Source organism: Oncorhynchus kisutch, linkage group LG7 (assembly GCF_002021735.2).
Source record: "Oncorhynchus kisutch isolate 150728-3 linkage group LG7, Okis_V2, whole genome shotgun sequence".
Taxonomy (NCBI): Eukaryota; Metazoa; Chordata; class Actinopteri; order Salmoniformes; family Salmonidae; genus Oncorhynchus; species Oncorhynchus kisutch.
The window spans coordinates 48,787,209-48,808,121 of NC_034180.2; the positions used below are offsets into that span (position 1 = coordinate 48,787,209).

A 20,913-nucleotide genomic window follows, 5' to 3' on the forward strand; every position below is an offset into this window, starting at 1 on the left:
TGTTGGCTGTTTCCGATCGGGCGACCAAGCAGGATGCCCTTATCTAATCGTGCACCCCCTTATACGCCTCTGATTCCCGTGCCCCCATACTGTTTATCCGCTTAATTTCATCAATGGTGACTTCTCTTCCATCTCTCTCTCTCCTCCTCTCTCCTCTCTCTCCCTATTTCTCTCCTTCCCAACACCCCATTCTCAGAATCTCACCCAGGCTGATATTTGACACATGGCTGCTAACAGCGTATTAAACTCTTGACAGCTCAGCGGACTTCGCCTCGACTTCACACATCGTGACGTCTTGCTAAGTATAATAGTCGAGGCGGTCGTTCTCTCGTTAAGTACCTGCAATTCATCTAGCATGTTAACAAGGCAATGTGTGACAACTAATTCACACTCCCCTTTACAACATTCACTCCCCCTGTTAGAAGTACTCGTAAAATATCCATGCCACAAACCGCTTTTCTTGTCCTTGCCGTACATAATAGGTTTACATTGCCTATTACAATATGTTCACATAAGTATTTACATTGTAGAATAGTGAAGACATCAAAACTATGAAATAACACATATGGAATCATGTAGTAACCCAAAAAGTTTTAAACAAATCAAAATATATTTCATCTTTGAGATTCTTCAAAGTAGCCACCCTTTGCCTTTGCAAGCTCTTGGCATTCTCTCAACCAGCTTCACCTGGAATGCTTTTCCAACAATCTTAAAGGAGTTCCCACATATGCTGAGCACTTGTTGGCTGCTTTTCCTTAAGCACCTTACTGTGATTGTTTTCTTTTAAAATGGTCAAGAATAGCTTTTAGCTAAATATATATACTTAAGCAAGAATTGACTGTCTAGTAGTGTCTAGTAGTGGTCTGAGTGAGGGGCCTAATTGTAGGAGCCTAATGGGAGGGATATGTAACCTGAAAACGAGCTGTTATTCTCTTGGTTATTGGTCTACTAACTTATACCTCCTGGTGATGTCGCCAGGCGGTCCAAAACCCCAAAACAAGTTGAAATTTCAGGCCATCTTTTCAAACAGCACTTACACTAAAAAAATAATGTTGAAAAATAATTTTCAACATTTCACAGTATTATTCCAACCTCATGGTGTGGAAATATGTATAAAACACAGGAAAATCACAACCCTACTGCCGACAAAACCCTACTGCCGACAAAACCCTACTGCTGACAACCCTGCTGCCCAACAACCCTGCTGCCCGACAACCCTGCTGCTCGACAACCCTGCTGCCAACAAAACCCTACTGCCGACAACTCTACTGCCGACAAAACCCTACTCCCGACAAAACCCTACTGCCGACAAAACCCTGCTGCCCGACAACCCTGCTGCCCAACAACCCTGCTGCCCGACAACCCTACTGCCGACAACTCTACTGCCGACAAAACCTGCTGCCGACAAAACCCTACTGCCGACAACCCTACTCCCGACAAAACCCTGCTGCCCGACAACGCTGCTGCCCGACAACCCTGCTGCCTGACAACCCTACTGCCGACAAAACCCTACTGCCGACAACCCTGCTGCCTGACAACCCTGCTGCCCAACAACCCTACTGCCGACAACCCTAATATTGACAACCCTAATATTGACAACCCTACTGCCGACAACTCTACTGCCGACAACCCTACTGCTGACAACCCTACTACCCTACTACCGACAACCCTGCTACCGACAACCCTACTACCGCAACAAGCTTTCGGCATAAAAGAAAGGAGGACTCTGTGTCTATACGTCCTGACACAGCATCGAGGAGAAATGCAACGGCCAAGTCGCCCGGTGTTTCCCCGTCTTGGCCTCAGCTTAGTCGTCAGCCTCGCCATTATCAGCCTTCATCATCATCACAGACTTGACTATACATTCTGTTTCATCATCACAGATTGACTGTACGTTCGCCGTCATGTCAGTATTCGCGTGAAGGAGGAAAAAATCGAGTATTGGTCAAACAGATTAGAACTAACTCAAGGCTAATTGGTGCTGTTTGAATTATTTAGTGGTGTGTTTGCTGCGTCCGAGAGAGAGGCCTTGGATTGAATTCTCCCCAGATTATTATTTACTCAGAGTAAATGATTTCCCCCTGGTCTCCGGTGGATTTGAGGATGAGCTGCTGTATCCTGATGAATCGCAGAGGAGGAAAGTGTGAGACAAGAGGATGAGGAGGAATCCATGAGAAGGAATCTCTCTTCTCTCTCTCCTTCTCTCTCTCCTTCTCTCTCTCTCTATCTCCCTTTCTATCTGTTTTTCTCTCTTTCTCTCGTCTCTTCTCTCTCTCCCGCTTTCTCTCTTCTGTCTTTCTCTCTCATTCTTGTTCTGCTTCTCTACCCTTTTATCTGTTCTTCTCTCTTTCTTTCTCTTTCTCTCATTCTCTCTCTCTTCCCTCTCTTTCTTCCTCTCTCTTTCTCTCTTCTATTCTCTCCCTCTCTCCTCCTTTCTACAACAGGATTTGGCATGATGATGGCATGAATGAGAAGTGAGGCCCGTTGCCATGGCAACACAGTTTTTACCTCCAACAGGCAACATACATTGCTTAGCAGAATTACAAAAGGGACAGAGCAGAATGTGAGGGAATAGTTTAGCTTGTTAATTTGACTATTTTAAAACAAGCACACATAAAAAATAGAAAAAGACATACATGTCCAATAAAAGGGGGATCCCTAGTCAGTTGTCCAAAGGAATGTATTCAACTGAAATGTGTCTTCCGCATTTAAAGCAACCCCTCTGAAATTCTACCTTAATTGACATCCACGGCACCCGGGGAATACTGCCTGGCTCAGGAGCAGATTTTTACATGGTCAGCCCTGGGATGCGATCAAGCAACCTTTTGGTTACTGGCCCAATGCTCTAACCATGAGGCTACCTAATCTGCGTGTCAGTTAAAAGACACATATTATTTATTCAAGTGTTTTTCTTTATGTTTTACCATTTTCTACATTGTAGGATAATAGTGAAGGCATCAAAACTATGAAATAACAAAGTGTTAAACAAATCAACAAATATTTTATATGTTAGATTCTTCAAAGTTGCCACCCTTTGCCTTGATGACAGCTCTGCACACTCTTGGCATTCTCACAAACAGCTTCACCTGGAATGCTTTTCCAACAGTCTTGAAAGAGTTCCCGCATATGCTGAGAGCTTGTTGGCTGCTTTTCATTCACTCTACGATCCAACTCATCCCAAACCATCTCAATTGGGTTGAGGTCAGGTGATTGTGAAGGCCAGGTCATCTGATGCAGCACTCCATCACTCTCCTTCTTGGTCAAATAGCCCTTACACAGCCTGGAGGTGTGTTGGGACATTTTTCTGTTGAAAATCAAATGATAGTCCCACTAAGCACAAACCAGATGGGATTGTGTATCAGAATGCTGTGGTAGCCATGCTGGTTAAGTGTGCCTTGAATTCAAAATAAATCACTGACAGTGTCACTAGCAAAGCACCCCCACACCATCACACCTCCTCCTCCATGCTTCACAGTGGAAACCACACGTGGAGATCATCCGTTCATCCACTCTGCGTCTCACAAAGACACGGCAGTTGGAAACAAAATCTAAAATCTGGAATCATCAGACCAAAGGACAGATTTTCACCGGTTTAATGTCCATTGCTAATGTTTCTTGACCCAATCAAGTCTTCTTCTTATTGGCATCCTTAGTGGTTTCTTTGCAGCAATTCTACAATGTAGAAAATTGTACAAATAAAGAAAAACCCTTGAATGAGTACAGTAGGTGTGTTAAACTTTTGACGGGTACTGTACAATCCACCTGTTTGGTGGATGACATGGCATTTTGTCTGACTGTGTATATAACCATACATGACATGATCAGTATGATCTACTCTCTCTCAGCATCTCTAAGCAGTAAATGGTGAAAGGTGGGTGCATTTGTATTGAGGACATAGCATTGAGTCCGATTATGATCATAATATGATCATAATAACGTAACCGTGTGAATGAACATGACATGAATGGCTGTTACCTTCTCTACCTCTGCCCACAATGCAGGTAAATCTTCAAAACAAGCCAAATAACATCTGCGCTTTTACAAGTTAATTCGCCCAATTTTATGGCTGTGTCTGAGTCTCTGCCATACACACTGGAGAGGATGAACAAAACAGGCATATGTATTCCCCTGCCGCTGATGTTTGAATATAAAGGTCAGCGTTGTAGGAAATGAAATGTCAGGCTGGTGGAGGCAGGAGGAGGCTGGTGGGATAGGAGGAGACTGGAGGAGGCTGGATGAGGCTAGAGGAGGTTGGAAGAGAAAGGTGGAGGCTGGTGGAGGCAGGAGGAGACTGGTGGGATAGGAGGAGGCTGGATGAGGCTAGAGGAGGTTGGAAGAGACAGGTGGAGGCTGGTGGAGGCTGGTGGGATAGGAGGAGACTGGAGGAGGCTGGATGAGGCTAGAGGAGGTTGGAAGAGACAGGTGGAGGCTGGAGGAGGCAGGAGGAGGCTGGTGGGATAGGAGGATGCTGGATGAGGCTAGAGGAGGTTGGAAGAGACAGGTGGAGACTGGTGGAGGCAGGAGGAGGCTGGTGGGATAGGAGGAGACTGGAGGAGGCTAGAGGAGGTTGGAAGAGACAGGTGGAGGCTGGTGGAGGCAGGAGGAGGCTGGTGGGATAGGAGGAGACTGGAGGAGGCTGGATGAGGCTAGAGGAGGTTGGAAGAGACAGGTGGAGGCTGGTGGAGGCAGGAGGAGGCTGGTGGGATAGGAGGAGACTGGAGGAGGCTGGATGAGGCTAGAGGAGGTTGGAAGAGACAGGTGGAGGCTGGTGGAGGCAGGAGGAGGCTGGTGGGATAGGAGGAGACTGGAGGAGGCTGGATGAGGCTACAGGAGGTTGGAAGAGACAGGTGGAGGCTGGTGGAGGCAGGAGGAGGCTGGTGGGATAGGAGGAGACTGGAGGAGGCTGGATGAGGCTAGAGGAGGTTGGAAGAGACAGGTGGAGGCTGGTGGAGGCAGGAGGAAGCTGGTGGGATAGGAGGAGACTGGAGGAGGCTGGATGAGGCTAGAGGAGGTTGGAAGAGACAGGTGGAGGCTGGAGGAGGCAGGAGGAGGCTGGTGGGATAGGAGGAGACTGGAGGAGGCTAGAGGAGGTTGGAAGAGACAGGTGGAGGCTGGAGGAGGCAGGAGGAGGCTGGTGGGATAGGAGGAGACTGGAGGAGGCTGGATGAGGCTAGAGGAGGTTGGAAGAGACAGGTGGAGGCTGGAGGAGGCAGGAGGAGGCTGGTGGGATAGGAGGAGACTGGAGGAGGCTAGAGGAGGTTGGAAGAGACAGGTGGAGACTGTTGGAAGCAGGGGGAGACAGGAGGATGTTGTTGGAAGCAGGGGGGAAATGGAGGAGGCTGGAGAAGGTTGGAAGAGACAGGTGGAGGCTGGTGGAGGCAGGAGGAGGCTGGTGGGATAGGAGGAGACTGGAGGAGGCTGGATGAGGCTAGAGGAGGTTGGAAGAGACAGGTGGAGGCTGGTGGAGGCAGGAGGAGGCTGGTGGGATAGGAGGAGACTGGAGGAGGCTGGATGAGGCTAGAGGAGGTTGGAAGAGACAGGTGGAGGCTGGTGGGATAGGAGGAGACTGGAGGAGGCTAGAGGAGGTTGGAAGAGACAGGTGGAGGCTGGAGGAGGCTGGTGGGATAGGAGGAGACTGGAGGAGGCTGGATGAGGCTAGAGGAGGTTGGAAGAGACTGGAGGAGGCAGGAGGAGGCTGGTGGGATAGGAGGAGACTGGAGGAGGCTGGATGAGGCTAGAGGAGGTTGGAAGAGACAGGTGGAGGCTGGTGGAGGCAGGAGGAGGCTGGTGGGATAGGAGGAGACTGGAGGAGGCTGGATGAGACTAGAAGAGGTTGGAAGAGACAGGTGGAGGCAGGAGGAGGCTGGTGGGATAGGAGGAGACTGGAGGAGGCTGGATGAGGCTAGAGGAGGTTGGAAGAGACAGGTGGAGGCTGGAGGAGGCAGGAGGAGGCTGGTGGGATAGGAGGAGACTGGAGGAGGCTGGATGAGGCTAGAGGAGGTTGGAAGAGACAGGTGGAGGCTGGAGGAGGCAGGAGGAGGCTGGTGGGATAGGAGGAGACTGGAGGAGGCTAGAGGAGGTTGGAAGAGACAGGTGGAGGCTGGAGGAGGCAGGAGGAGGCTGGTGGGATAGGAGGAGGCTGGAGGAGGCTGGATGAGTCTAGAGGAGGTTGGAAGAGACAGGTGGAGGCTGGAGGAGGCAGGAGGAGGCTGGTGGGATAGGAGGAGACTCGATGAGGCTAGAGGAGGTTGGAAGAGACAGGTGGAGGCTGTTGGAAGCAGGGGGAGACAGGAGGAAACAGGTGGAGCCAGGAGGATGTTGTTGGAAGCAGGGGGGAAATGGAGGAGGCTGGAGAAGGTTGGAAGAGACAGGTGGAGGCTGTTGGAAGCAGGGGGAGACAGGAGGAAACAGGTGGAGCCAGGAGGATGTTGTTGGAAGCAGGGAGGAAATGGAGGCGGTTGGAAGAGGCAGGAGGAGACAGGAAGATGCTGTTGGAAGTAGGGGTAGACAGGAGGAGGCACGAGGAGAAGGTGGGGTAGGAGGAGGCAGGAAGGAGGAAGCTGGAGGAGGCAGGAGGAGACAGGAGGTGGCAATTGGAGGCAGGAAGAGACTGGAGGAGCAGGCAGGAGGAGGCTAGAGGAGTGAGGAGGAGGTATCAGAAGGAGGATGCCAAAGGTGGTGCTCATGCTGGAGGATGTGTTAAAAGTCAAGTGCTGTCTCAGATTAGGTCGACGGTCCCTTGTGCTTCTGGGGGTGAAGTGTTTGAACGGCAGACTGAGCTGATAACTTCCTAACATCTCAGCGACATGGGACCTAAACTGGAGCGGAAGAGCAGTGTAGTGCTCTTTTAGATGTTAGGGGTGTTAGTAAAGTACATGCTAATGCCATTTACACTACACATGAGTTTTGTCTCTTGAGTGACACAGGCCTATGCCTACAGTATATGTATGCATAATTGGTAACCCTTTACTTTCCTGCAGGTATAATGCATTGGGATGCTGTTATAATGTTGTTATAAGACTTGTGACACGCATGTACTGTATGACCCCTTATAATGTTTGGTTATCCTCTCATAATGATCATACATCCTTTCTCTATAACAATCCAGCCTTGGTTTCATGCTGAAACCAAAGATACATTCTTAGAACACATACTGTAGTATTGTTCATCTCTACGGCTCAAACTCCATGTGGATAAAAGAGCAGGCAACAAAAAAATATGTCCCTTTAAGAAAAACATGTCCTGGTAAGAAAAATATGTCCCTTTAAGAAAAACATGTCCTGGTAAGAAAAATATGTCCCTTTAAGAAAAACATGTCCTGGTAAGAAAAATATGTCCCTTTAAGAAAAAGATGTCCTTGTAAGAACTGCAGATGTGGAATTAGGAAGCTAGCCGAGGCAATAGATGTAGATGTCATTAGCTGGGTAGCAGGGACGTGCAGGAGAGAAAGTGGGCCTCACAGGTTCCCCCGCTCACTTCCCACCAAGCTCCACTCTCCATTGGTTGAATTCTGGGTTTGACCAGTCATCTTCTATTTGTCGGCTGCCAGGCCCACTGTGACTCACTCAGCTGTCACACGAGACAACGTAGGCCTTGGTACCCTGGGAAAATGGCGAGCGTGCCAATTGTCGTAGCCAAGATCAACAGTGATTAGCCGCACAACAATGCTCGGGGGTTGGCCACATAACCAAGTTTTGTTGCATCTCTGGCATGGAAAGACAATTCATTGAGATGGTGTTATGAGTTATTACTGGTGATGCATTGAAAAATAGTCACTCTTAGTAATTTTGTGTGACGGGATATGAATATAGATGTTCAATAAAGAATGAAAACTGAAATGATTTTATTTTTGAGCCGTTCACGGTTTGTTTGACCTAATGTACAGTCCATAGAACTCAGATGTACTAATAATGATGTGAACAGCATTGTGATATAATATAGTTGTGTTTGATGTTAATTTATAGTGTTTGTCCTCAACTGTCTCTAACACAATACATCTGGCAAGCAAGGCAATAGTACAGTCCATTGCTTTATACTGGAAAACATTGGACCTCACTAAAAGCTAGATATTGTATTGTACTCATATTCAGCCTATTGTTATATTTTGAGGCTAATCCCTTTTGACTAGTGCACTGGTGTTTATTTTTCTAAGTACCTGAAGACCGAGGGAGTTATTTGGTGGTGCGTTTAATTTGACATGCTTAGCTGGTTCTAGAGGAACCGTGTGACTAAGAAACCAACAAGGGAATTAAGAAAGTTTTTTACATTAAAACATACTTTCAATTATTGCTGTAATATTTACATTCAAATACACATGGCTTAAATGATCCCTTTAATAATTGCATTAAAACATACACACTTTAAATGATTCCTTGTCACGGATTTCCTCCTCTTCTTCCGAAGAGGAGAGGCGAAAAGGATCAGAGGACCAATATGCGGCGTGGTAAAAGTGTCCATGGTTCTTTTAATACGTAAACATGAACAACTGATTACAAAAAAACAAGAAACGTGTGAAACCCTAAACAGCCCTATCTGGTGCAAAACACAGAGACAGGAACAATCACCCACAAACACACAGTGAAACCCTAAACAGCCCTATCTGGTGCAAAACACACAGACAGGAACAATCACCCACAAACACACAGTGAAACCCTAAACAGCCCTATCTGGTGCAACACACAGAGACAGGAACAATCACCCACAAACACACAGTGAAACCCTAAACAGCCCTATCTGGTGCAAAACACAGAGACAGGAACAATCACCCACAAACACACAGTGAAACCCAGGCTACCTAAGTATGATTCTCAATCAGAGACAACTAATGACACCTGCCTCTGATTGAGAACCATACTAGGCCGAAACATAGAAATACCCAAATTATAGAAAAACAAACATAGACTACCCACCCCAACTCACGCCCTGACCAGACTAAATAATGACAAAACAAAGGAACTAAAGGTCAGAACGTGACATTCCTTTAATATTTGATTTGAAGATGCATGTCTCTGTCTTCAACCTGTTTGCTATGCATGTGAGAAGTTAATTGGGAGATTCGAAGAGCTAGAGCATCTTATCTCATCTCAATGCTTCCAGCACGGTGGCACCTCAGCTCCAACAAGGTGTCTGCTCTTCCGCATGTATGACAACTTCATAACTGTCACCTATTCATGAACAGATTGCCTATCTTCTAGTCTATTGTCATAGCAGCTCTAGTTTGTGTGTGTGTGTGTGTGCGTGTGCGTGCGTGCGTGCGTGCGTGTGCGCATCCATACACACGTCTGTGCTTGCGGTATTCAAATGCATTTGTTAATGTCTTTGTTTATGTCTTCCCGAAGTACTATTCATTATGTTGAGAAGGTGTCATTTGTGATTGATCGAAAACAGTAGGTCACAATGAAAGAGACAATTCATTATGAAGTTTCACAATAGATTTCTTGGCAGGCTGTTTTCTTTGTAAGAAAGACTGAAATGAAAAGCCGTAGTGATAGACGGTACTGTACAACAGAGTGTACAGGTATGACAGAATCTGCTCACACAGCATTGGTCTGGTCTAGCGACTGCCAGCTCTGCGCTACCCATGATGCCTTGCAGGCGGGGATTTGATCCCCAGTCCTGTCTTTTCTGCCTGCACTCCCCTACCTCTGTCCCACCCTCTAATTTAACCTGTCTGTTACTATAACAACAAAATATGAAAGACAAGAAAAATTGCCATGAATTGAAGTGGACACTTATCCGGTGTTAAATTCAGTTAACTTCCTTCCAGCCCAATGAAGTAAATCTATCTGTTAAAAACCACAGTTTACAACTGCTCAAAGAAATGTCACGATGCCACTTACGACTGTCAGTCAGGCTGATGGAACTCGTAACGTCTTCCATAAAGATGTGTTCCCCGCGACAACAGAGGCAGCTGTTCTGGAGGACGTTGGTGCTTAGTGTAAAATGTGTAACCCCCTCACCATGCGGTGATTCACTATATTGTAAATCAGAAATGGATGGGGTGTTCACTACTGTGAGACATTGTAAACCTGGGCTGGATGGGGAGTTCACTACTGTGAGACATTGTAAACCTGGGCTGGATGGGGAGTTCACTACTGTGAGACATTGTAAACCTGGGCTGGATGGGGAGTTCACTACTGTGAGACATTGTAAACCTGGGCTGGATGGGGAGTTCACTACTCTGACACATTGTAAACCTGGGCTGGATGGGGAGTTCACTACTCTGACACATTGTAAACCTGGGCTGGATGGGGAGTTCACTACTGTGAGACATTGTAAACCTGGGCTGGATGGGGAGTTCACTACTGTGAGACATTGTAAACCTGGGCTGGATGGGGAGTTCACTACTGTGAGACATTGTAAACCTGGGCTGGATGGGGAGTTCACTACTCTGACACATTGTAAACCTGGGCTGGATGGGGTGTTTAAAGGAGGGAAAGAGGCCTTGTGAGGACTCCCAGGCTGCCTCCTGATTCTCCACCCTTCTCCCTAAATGTCCACATCCAGTCATGAATTCAAAAATATTAGATTGGTGTAAATATTGGGGGATTTTCCACCATTTTGTCAATCCATGACTGGAAGTGAACAAGTGCATACTTAGGGAGAATAGTGGATAATCAGGACGTAGCCCCAGTCTCTCTAGGGGTTGCCTTCATCTGTCATTACTCCAGAATCACACAAACTAGTATCCAAATAAGTGAGGGCAAACTAGCATCCAGCTAATTGAGGGCAAACTAGCATCCAGCCAAGTGAGGGCAAACTAGCATTCAGCCAAGTGAGGGCAAACTAGCATCCAGCTAATTGAGGGCAAACTAGCATCCAGCCAAGTGAGGGAAATCTAGCATCCAGCTAAGTGAGGGCAAACTAGCATCCAGCTAATTGAGAGCAAACTAGCATCCAGCCAAGTGAGGGCAAACTAGCATCCAGCCAAGTGAGGGCAAACTAGCATCCAGCCAAGTGAGGGCAAACTAGCATCCAGCCAAGTGAGGGCAAACTAGCATCCAGATAATTGAAGGCAAACTAGCATCCAGCTAATTGAGGGCAAACTAGCATCCAGCTAATTGAGGGCAAACTAGCATCCAGCTAAGTGAGGGCAAACTAGCATCCAGCTAATTGAGGGCAATCTAGCATCCAGCTAAGTGAGGGCAAACTAGCATCCAGCTAATTGAGGGCAAACTAGCATCCAGCTAATTGAGGGCAAACTAGCATGCAGCTAAGTGAGAGCAAACTAGCATCCAGCTAATTGAGGGCAAACTAGCATCCAGCTAAGTGAGGGCAAACTAGCATCCAGCTAAGTGAGGGCAAACTAGCATCCAGCTAATTGAGGGCAAACTAGCATCCAGCCAAGTGAGGGCAAACTAGCATCCAGCCAAGTGAGGACAAACTAGCATCCAGCTAAGTAAGGGCAAACTAGCATCCAGCTAATTGAGGGCAAACTAGCATCCAGCTAATTGAGGGCAAACTAGCATCCAGCTAAGTGAGAGCAAACTAGCATCCAGCTAATTGAGGGCAAACTAACATCCAGCTAAGCGAGGGCAAACTAGCATCCAGCTAATTGAGGGCAAACTAGCATCCAGCTAAGTGAGAGCCCACTAGTATATAGCTAAGTGAGAGCAAACTAGCATCCAGCTAAGTGAGAGCCAACTAGTATATAGCTAAGTGAGAGCAAACTAGCATCCAGCTAAGTGAGAGCCAACTAGCATATAGCTAAGTGAGAGCCAACTAGCATATAGCTAAGTGAGAGCCAGGGTAATCCCTCCAACTGACCGGTGAATATATATATGTTTTTTCCCCCTTATTTTACCAGGTAAGTTGCTGAAAGAAGAAGCTGATTACGCAGCATGATTATTACACAGTGCTGGGGACAATATAAGGCCACTCTAAAATGGTGCTGTTTTGTCACACAACACAATGCCACAGATGTCTCAAGTTGCCAGAGAATTTAATGTTAATTTCTCTACCATAAGCTGCCTCAAATGTCATTTTAAAGAATTTTCTAGTATGTCTAACCGGCCTCAGAACCGCACACCACATGTAACCACGCCAGCGCAGGATCTCTACATCCGGCTTCTTCACTGATGAGTATAAAGCCCTTTTGTGGGGAAAACTAATTATGATTGGCTGGACCTGGCTCTGAAGTGGGTGGGACTATTCCCGCCCTGTCCCACCCATGGCTGTGCCCCTGCCCAGTCATGTGACATCCATAGATTGGGGCCTAATTTATTTATTTAAGGTGACTAGTTTCCTTATATGAACTGTAACTCATTAAAATCATTGAAATTGTTGCACGTTGCATTTATATTTTTGATCGGTATATAATTGGTGTCCGTTTTGGGTTTTAAAATTAGTCTATCAAGTTCGATCCCCACTGTGAATTAGTAAAAAGTTACATTTGTCGTCACACAGGACCATGTGCTGACATAGATCGATCACGGGCCAGCAAGCTACTAGGAGACTCTCAGGCACAATAAAAACAACTACATTGACCGTGATCCTTATGGCCACTTTCACCATAATCCTTAGGCGTCAAGGATTATGGATATACTGACAAGATACCTGTCTCTCCACCCATACAATGGGAGTCGTTGTCCACAAAGCGACACAGCGGGCCATCTAGCTCCCACCTATCCTTTCTTTGGATTGGTGGATACATCTCATTATTGTAATAATTTTTTAAATATTCAATTAGGGTGGTTGACATCAACCGACTGTATTCAATAGAGAGAGATGCTATGCTACTAGCCTCATTTCATTCATGTATTTTTTTATTTAACTAGGCAAGTCAATGAAGAACAAATTCTTATTTACAATGACGGCCTAGGAACGGTGGGTTAACTGTCTTGTTCAGGGGCAGAACAACACATTTTTACCTTGTCAGCTCAGGGATTCAATCCACCAACCTTTCGGTTACTGGCCCAACACTCTAACCACTAGGCTACCTGCTGCCCCTATATCCATCCCGAGACAACTCCGACCTCGAGTATCAAACAAGCCACCCATTTTTTTGGGACCAAATTCGACACTCATTGACCTCCATACAACAACTCCTTGCATGGTGGGCGAAAAAACAAAAAAACACCACCAACTGGAGGGAAACAGATTTTTCACCGAGTTGGGCCTCTCTCTTCCTCTTCCTCTCTGGTGCCTTTCAGCCCCATTCAGCAATATGTCTCGAATTCAAATACTTTCAAATTCAAATACTTCAAGCGCCATCGGGAGTTTTTCATAGGAATACGTGGATGACGTCAGTAGATATAACTTTCTACTGGTTGTAATGTCTATGGTTAAATCAGATCTAACTTTATGGTAGCCGGCGAAACTCAACTCCACATTACACGATGGAGTTGAGCGGCGACTAGTGTGGGCCGACTGGAGCTCTGGCATTTTTATAAAAACCTAGTGATTTCAGCACCAAAAGAATGGCACACAATTACACAGGACATTGTTTAGTCGGCTAACTTTATGGTAGATGGGACGAAGATCATATAACCAAGTGGAGGCTGTAGTGATGGTTGCCCTTCCTTGCAAAATACGGAATCCATTCAAATGTATCCTATTAGTTTCCTTTCACCTTGAGTTCAGGACGTGGACCAGTAGGAGGTGATTATAATGTGTCGAGTTTGGCCTATGTGCACTTGTAAAAATAAGCATTGGAATTGATTATAATGATTTTCCAATAAAATATTCCTATGTGTTGTCTAGACGGGCCAATCGAGGTGGTGGGAGCAAGAGATCCCCATGGAGGGAGCGATCGCCAAGGGCGAACTGATCACCCACAACCTGACGGAGCTCATCAAGCCAGAGGCCTACCTGGTGCGCCTCACCCCCATCACACGCTTCGGGGAAGGAGACTCCACAGACAGAACCATCAGATACAGTGGTGAGCAGAAATCATTCTCTGTCTAGTTGGGCGGCCTGGACAGTGTATGATCACAATGCTCTATTCGGAGTTAATTGTACTGTACAAAATCTACTTGACCTTCAGCACTGTATATTCTTCAGTAGGGACTAGCATGGCCTTGTATGCTCACAGTTCTATATGGTGTTAATGTATATGGTTGCATATTGTATTGTATTTTGTTGTATAGTGTACAGAATGCCCCTCAGCATTGTACAGTAGAGAAATCATTTTCTTCAATAAGGATGTGCAGTTGAAGTCGGAAGTTTACATACAACTTAGCCAAATACATTTAAACGCAGTTTTTCACAATTCCTGACATTTAATCCTAGTAAAAATCCCCTGTCTTAGCTCAGTTAGGATCACCACAATATTTTAAGAATGTGAAATGTCAGAATAATAGTAGAGAGAGTGATTTATTTCAGATTTGATTTCTTTCATCACATTCCTAGTGGGTCAGAAGATTACATACACTCGATTAGTATTTGGTAGCATTGCCTTTAAATTGTTTAACTTGGGCCAAATGTTTTTGGGTAGCCTTCCACAAGCTTCCCACAATTAGTTGGGTGAATTTTGGCCCGTTCCTTCTGACTGAGCTGGTGTAACTGAGTCAGGTTTGTAGGTCTACTTGCTCACACACGCTTTTTCAGTTCTGCCCACAAATTTTCTATGGGCTTTGTGATGGCCACTCCAATATCTTGACTTTGTTGTCCTTAAGCCATTTTGCCACACCTTTGGAAATATGCTTTGGGTCATTGTCCATTTTTCAAGACCCATTTGCGGCCAAGCTTTAACTGATGTCTTGAGATGTGGCTTCAATATATCCACATAATTTTCCTGCCTCATGAAGCCATCTATTTTGTGAAGTTCACCAGTCCCTCCTGCAGCAAAGCACCCCCACAACATGATGCTGCCACCCCCTGCTTCACGGTTGGGATGGTGTTCTTCGGCTTGCAAGCCTCCCCCCTTTTCCTCTAAACATATCGATGGTCATTATAGCAAAACAGTTATATTGTTGTTTCATCAGACCAGAGGACATTTCTCCAAAAAGTACGATGTTTGTCCCCATGTGCAGTTGCAAACCGTAGTCTGGGTTTTATATGGCGGTTTTAGAGCAGTGACTTCTTCCTTGCTGAGCAGCCTTTCAGGTTATGTCCATATAGGACTCATTTTACTGTGGATATAGATACTTTTGTACCTGTTTCCTCCAGCATCTTCACAAGGTTCTTTGCTGTTGTTCTGGGATTGATTTGCACTTTTCGCACCAAAGTACGTTCATCTCTAGGAGACAGAACGCGTCTCCTCCCTGAGCGGTATGATGGCTGCGTGGTCCCATGGTGTTTATACTTGCGCAACTATTGTTTGTACAGACGAACGTGGTACCTTCAGGCTTTTGGAAATTGCTCCCAAGGATGAACCAGACTTTTGAACCAGTCTACAATTTTTTTTTCTGCCGTCTTGGTTGATTTCTTTTGATTTTCCCATGATGTCAAGCAAAGAGGCACTGAGTTTGAAGGTAGGAGTTGAAATACATCCACAGCTACACCTCCAATTGACTCAAATGATGTCAATTAGCAGAAGCTATCATCAGAAGCTTCTAAAGCCATGATATCATTTTCTGGAATTTTCCAAGCTGTTTAAAGGCACAGTCAACTTAGTGTATGTAAACTTCTGACCCACTGGAATACAGTGAATTATAAGTTAAATAATTGTCTGTCCTCGGTTGCAACACTCACTACTGAGTTCCAAACTGCCTCTGGAAGCAACGTCAGCGCAATAACTGTTTGTCGGGAACATCATGAATTGGGTTCCCATGGTCGAGCAGCTGCACACAAGCCAAAGATCACCATGCGCAGGGTTTCTGTACAGCACTTTGAGATATCAGCTCATGTAAGAAGGGCTATATAAATAAATTAGATTTTATTTAGGAGAACGCTACCTGCCCCAATGCATAGTGCAAACTGTAAAGTTTGGTGGTGGAGGAATTTTGGCTCGGTGGCTTTTTATCATGGTTTGGGCTATGGTCCTTAGTTCCAGTGAAGGGAAACCTTAATGCTTCGGCATTTAATGACATTCTAGATGATTCTGTGCTTCCAACTTCGTGACAATTGTGGAAGCCCCTTTCCTGTTTCAGCATAACAATGCCACCGTGCACAAAGCGAGGTCCATGCAGAAATTGTTTGTAGAAATTGGTGTGGAAGAACTTCACTGGCATGCATAGAGCCCTGACCTAAACCCCATCGAACACCTTTGGGATGTATTTGAAATCAGACTGTGAGCCAGGCCTAATCGCCTAATATCAGTGCCCGACCTCACTAATGCTCTTGTGGCTGAATGTCCCCTCAGCAATGTTCCAACATCTAGTGGAAAGCCTTTCCAGAAGAGTGGAGGCTGTTATGGCAGCAAAGGGGGGACCAACTCCATATTTTAAATGTTTACATTTTTAATCAAACCTTTTTTTAACTAGGCATGTCAGTTTAGAACAAATTCTAAATTGTCAACGCCCATGATTTTGGAATGAGATGTTCGAAGTCAACATACTTTTGATCATGTAATGTATCACAGCAAGGGCCTCCCAGATGTTGACATATTTATATGGTAATAGGGACCCCTACTGGTTAGGAAAATACTGAATCATGAGATAGGTCACTGTCAGTACATTTGACAGAGCATTCTTATTTACAAGGAGGAAGTAAAGCAAAGAGAGAGATGAATTTGTACCAGTGATGATTACACATTCAGAGATCCAGGCATAATTACATGAGAAAACATTCAGCTCCTCAACTTAGTCATCAAAAAGTGCCATTGTCACCGAGGGGGAGGCGGCAGACAGTATCAAGAGCCATCCAGCAAGGATTTCGGCTAAGAATACAAACGGAAAGGATTTAGAATTAAATGCAATTTGTATGTAGTTGGAGGGGTGGACTTTAATTCCCTGTCTGTTACCACTGGTGTTTCTGTAGACAAGGTTCCACAATCATTGTCTAATGTGTACTTTATTTCTTTATCCTTCACTATCATTTACTTTTTTTTGTATCAATCCGTGCTTTTTTTTGGTACTTTCTTATGAAGGGAGTGAAAAGAGGCACTGAAAATGTCCTCCGCAAACACCTGTTCAAAAAATCTACTCCTTTCAACAGGCTGCAGAATTAGAATTACAGCCTGAGCTTTGCTTCAGCTTCAACACAGTTGGAAGTCCTTGTAGTGCAGCACTGCATCACAAGACACGATACTGTCCAGGTTTTTGAGTCCTCTCTCTTCCAAACTTGAATAGCCTAGCCTGGGTCTATTCTAGTTCCAGCCTTTGAAATACACGTCTGCTACAAACCGTCAGCTCTCAGCCCTAGCCTGTGAAGTCTGCACGCACGCGGCCAGCCAACCCCCCCCCCCCCATACAAACACAACAGAACACAGTCTGGTGGTGAGCTGCTCTGACTAGCATACAAACACAGCAGTTCACTGACCTTCTGCACTAATTAGATGCTTCCAGCCTATATTCTCTAATCATGTTTTCCTCTGCACCCAGGTGAGATGAGGAAATAGCAGCACTAGAGTGCTTTCCACCTATTATCTTGTTTTTAGGAGTATTCTATATATTCCATGTCAGAGGTCTGAAACTCCCTGCCCTCGTGCCACATTAGGCCTATTTGTGGCCCACAGGCCTGGAATTTGAGCTTATGCTGTATCCATGTTATGGTGTTTGCTCATACAGTACAGATTGACGACATGCCTGACCTGACATTTCAACCTCTACGCTCCGGTCTCCCCCTTGACAGTGTTTAAGGTCCCATGTGACCATCGGTTGTGCTGTAACAACAACATAAAGACTCACCACGAAAAAGTCACCGTTGATGCAGTGACACACTTAGCCTATCAGTGTAAAGTCCATTGGAAAGTGTATTTTACTGTGTTCAGGAATATTTATACTGTGTATATGTAATGACATGTATGAGACCCTTATACTCATCATAACATTATTTAGGCTCCAATTGGAGGTGTACTTGTGGATGTATTTCAAGGTCTACCTTCAAACTCAGTGCCTCTGCTTGACATCATGGGAAAATCAAAAGAAATCAACCATGACCTCAGAAAAAAAAATTGTTGACCTCCACAAGTCTGGTTCATCCTTGGGAGCAATTTACAAATACCTGAAGGTACCACGTTCATCTGTACAAACAATAGTAGGTATAAACACCATGGGACCTAGCAGCCGTCATACCGCTCTGGAAGGAAGCGCGTTCTGTCTCCTAGAGATGAACATACTTTGGTGTGAAAAGTGCAAATCAATCCCAGAACAACAGCAAAGGACCTTGTGAAGATGTTGGAGGAAACAGGTACAAAAGTATCTATATCCACAGTAAAATGAGTCCTTTGTCGACATAACCTGAAAGTTATAATGACCATCGTTATGTTTGGAGGACAAAGGGGGAGGCTTGTAAGCCGAAGAACACCATCCCAACCATGAAGCACGGGGGTGGAAGCATCATGTTGTGGGTGCATTTTGCTGCAGGAGGGACGGGTGAACTTCACAAAATAGATGGCATCATGAGGCAGGGAAATTATGTGGATATATTGAAGCAACATCTCAAGATATCAGTCAGAAAGTTACAGCTTGGTCGCAAATGGGTCTTTCAAATGGACAATGACCCAAAGAATAATTCCAAAGTTGTGGCAAAATGGCTTAAGGACAACAAAGTCAAGGTATTGGAGTGGCCATCACAAAGCCCTGATTTCAATTCTATAGAAAATTTGTGGGCAGAACTGAAAAAGCGTGTGCGAGCAAGGAGGCCTACCTACCTGACTCGGTTACACCAGCTCTGTCAGGAGGAATGGGCCAAAATTCACCCAACTTACTGTAGGAAGCTTGTGGAAGGCTACCCGAAAAGTTTGACCCAAGTTAAACAACTTCAAGGCAATGCTACCAAATACTAATTGAGTGTATGTAAACTTCTGACCCACTGGGAATGTGATGAAAGAAATAAAAGCTGAAATAAATAATTCTCTCTACTATTATTCTGACATTTCACATTCTTAAAATAAAGTGGTGATCTTAACTGACCTAAGATTTTTTACTAGGATTAAATGTCAGGAATTGTGAAAAACTGCGTTTAAATGTATTTGGCTAAGGTGTATGTAAACTTCCGACTTTAACTGTGTATGGTAAAAGATAACACACTAATTGCTCAGTGGTCTCATATTATACAATAAAAGAGATGCTCAACAATCAATCACACACACACACACACACACACACACACACACACACACACACACACACACACACACACACACACATACAGTCAACCCCAAACACTCGCAACATACACACCCAGACGCACACTGCAAGTGGATAGATATGAGAGAGAACATTTTTATACATTCACGTAAAATGACACCGTGACCTCAAATATTTACATATGCATTTTAACCCCCCAGTGATACAACATTGTATATAAATAATGTATCGGACAACTGATGATTCCTCCAAATCTATCTATGACCTGAAATATTTCATCTCCTTCTGCATGAGTTGTGTCAGGATTGCCAAAGTTATCTCCAAGTTACCTCAGACAACATCTTTTTTTGTGTGTGTATTCGTTCATTTTATAAACCAGAATCATGATAGTGTATAAACACTCCTGTTTGACATCTGAGTGCCTTGAAGAATTTTTGGTTACACTTAATACCTGTGTGTATCTACATACCCCGGTAATACGGTATGCCGCCCAAGCCTTTTAAATACTAGCAGTGCACTTGCTGATTCTAACGAGCAGTGGCACGGCGTACAACTGTTCTCTGGATAACAGCTGTGGCTGAGGACATGCCAGCCACTTCAGTTTGACACACTGGATTGGGTTTCATGTTGGTGTTAAGAGTTAGTTACAGTATATGTTTTTCTATGTGCAACTTTGGTCTCAAGAATCGTGTTCTCTTCTCCATAAATATTGTACGGCAGCTGTTTGAGAAAGAAAACAAGGATATTACCGAAGTGACGCCTACGGGAGAAAAGGAGAATGTACAAAAACATGTTTGTGTAAATACCTTTTCTGATGTAGGCTTAGGAAAACGTGTGTCCGTGCAACTAAGTCCTCCAGATATGCATGCTACCGTACACAACGAGCAAAAGAGACATGCGGCAATTCGAATGTGTATCTAACTATGTTGACTAAATGTTGTGCCTCCTTGCCTACTGCTTCCCTGCCTGTGCAGTGCTTGTGGTCTATCTAGGCACTGAGTGCACAGAGACCCTATCAATTAGAGTCAGCACTAATGCAGAGCATGTTTCCAAGCTAGCAGCATCTGCTCCTCTCCACCAAGGCGACCTCCTTCTCCTCACTGAAGTTGGGAACAGCTGGGTGGTTTAGTAGTGGGGGAAATGGAACCTCCCGATGCATAATTGCGGCTCAGAATAGGGGAAACTATGGAGAAAAAGGCCCATAATGAACATCTGATGCGATTCGCCACAAACAACCAGCCCACTCCTTCGTATTATACAGTTTCCCAAATTACAATAATTTGATGCAGTCGCAGGCATTTTCAGATTTTAATCCTCAATTGAATCATCAATGAATCAATTGGTGGTTCTCTATACAATTGCTAAATGGGATCATTTCTCTGCATTTACATTTTTTTGACAGATCTCTCTTCGATAATATAGTAGCCTTTTCTCTTAAACATCTGCTGTTGTTGTGTTTTCTGATGTTGTTTTTTTTTCATTTGCAATTCTGTTCATATCTGACCATTTATCGTTAGCCAATGGGACGGATGCCTCTGGCTACACCTTTGTTGGACCGGGCTGATCTGTTACACCATCAAATGGGACACACGGTTTACTCTAGTTCAAACATCTCACCGTGAAATTTACAGCCTGAATACATCTCCCAAACTCCTACTTTGCTTGAAGAATACTCTCTCTACAGGTTAGGCTCTGGAAGTTTATTGGTTGAAATTGGGATACATTTCACGTCAGCTATCTCCACTGCAAATTGTTTGAAAATCTCTACCCAGCATGCAGT

The 20,913-nt window shown here is 45.0% G+C and overlaps 1 protein-coding gene across 1 annotated transcript in view; it reads left to right on the plus strand.

The window, feature by feature from the left end:
* Window positions 1-20,913, plus strand: part of LOC109894701 (MAM domain-containing glycosylphosphatidylinositol anchor protein 2) — a 209,488-nt gene that overhangs the window by 170,650 nt on the left and 17,925 nt on the right. The window contains exon 11 of the mRNA XM_020488377.2: window positions 13,702-13,879. Within this exon, the coding sequence (XP_020343966.1) occupies window positions 13,702-13,879 (178 nt within the window). The remainder of the gene's footprint in view (window positions 1-13,701; window positions 13,880-20,913) is intronic.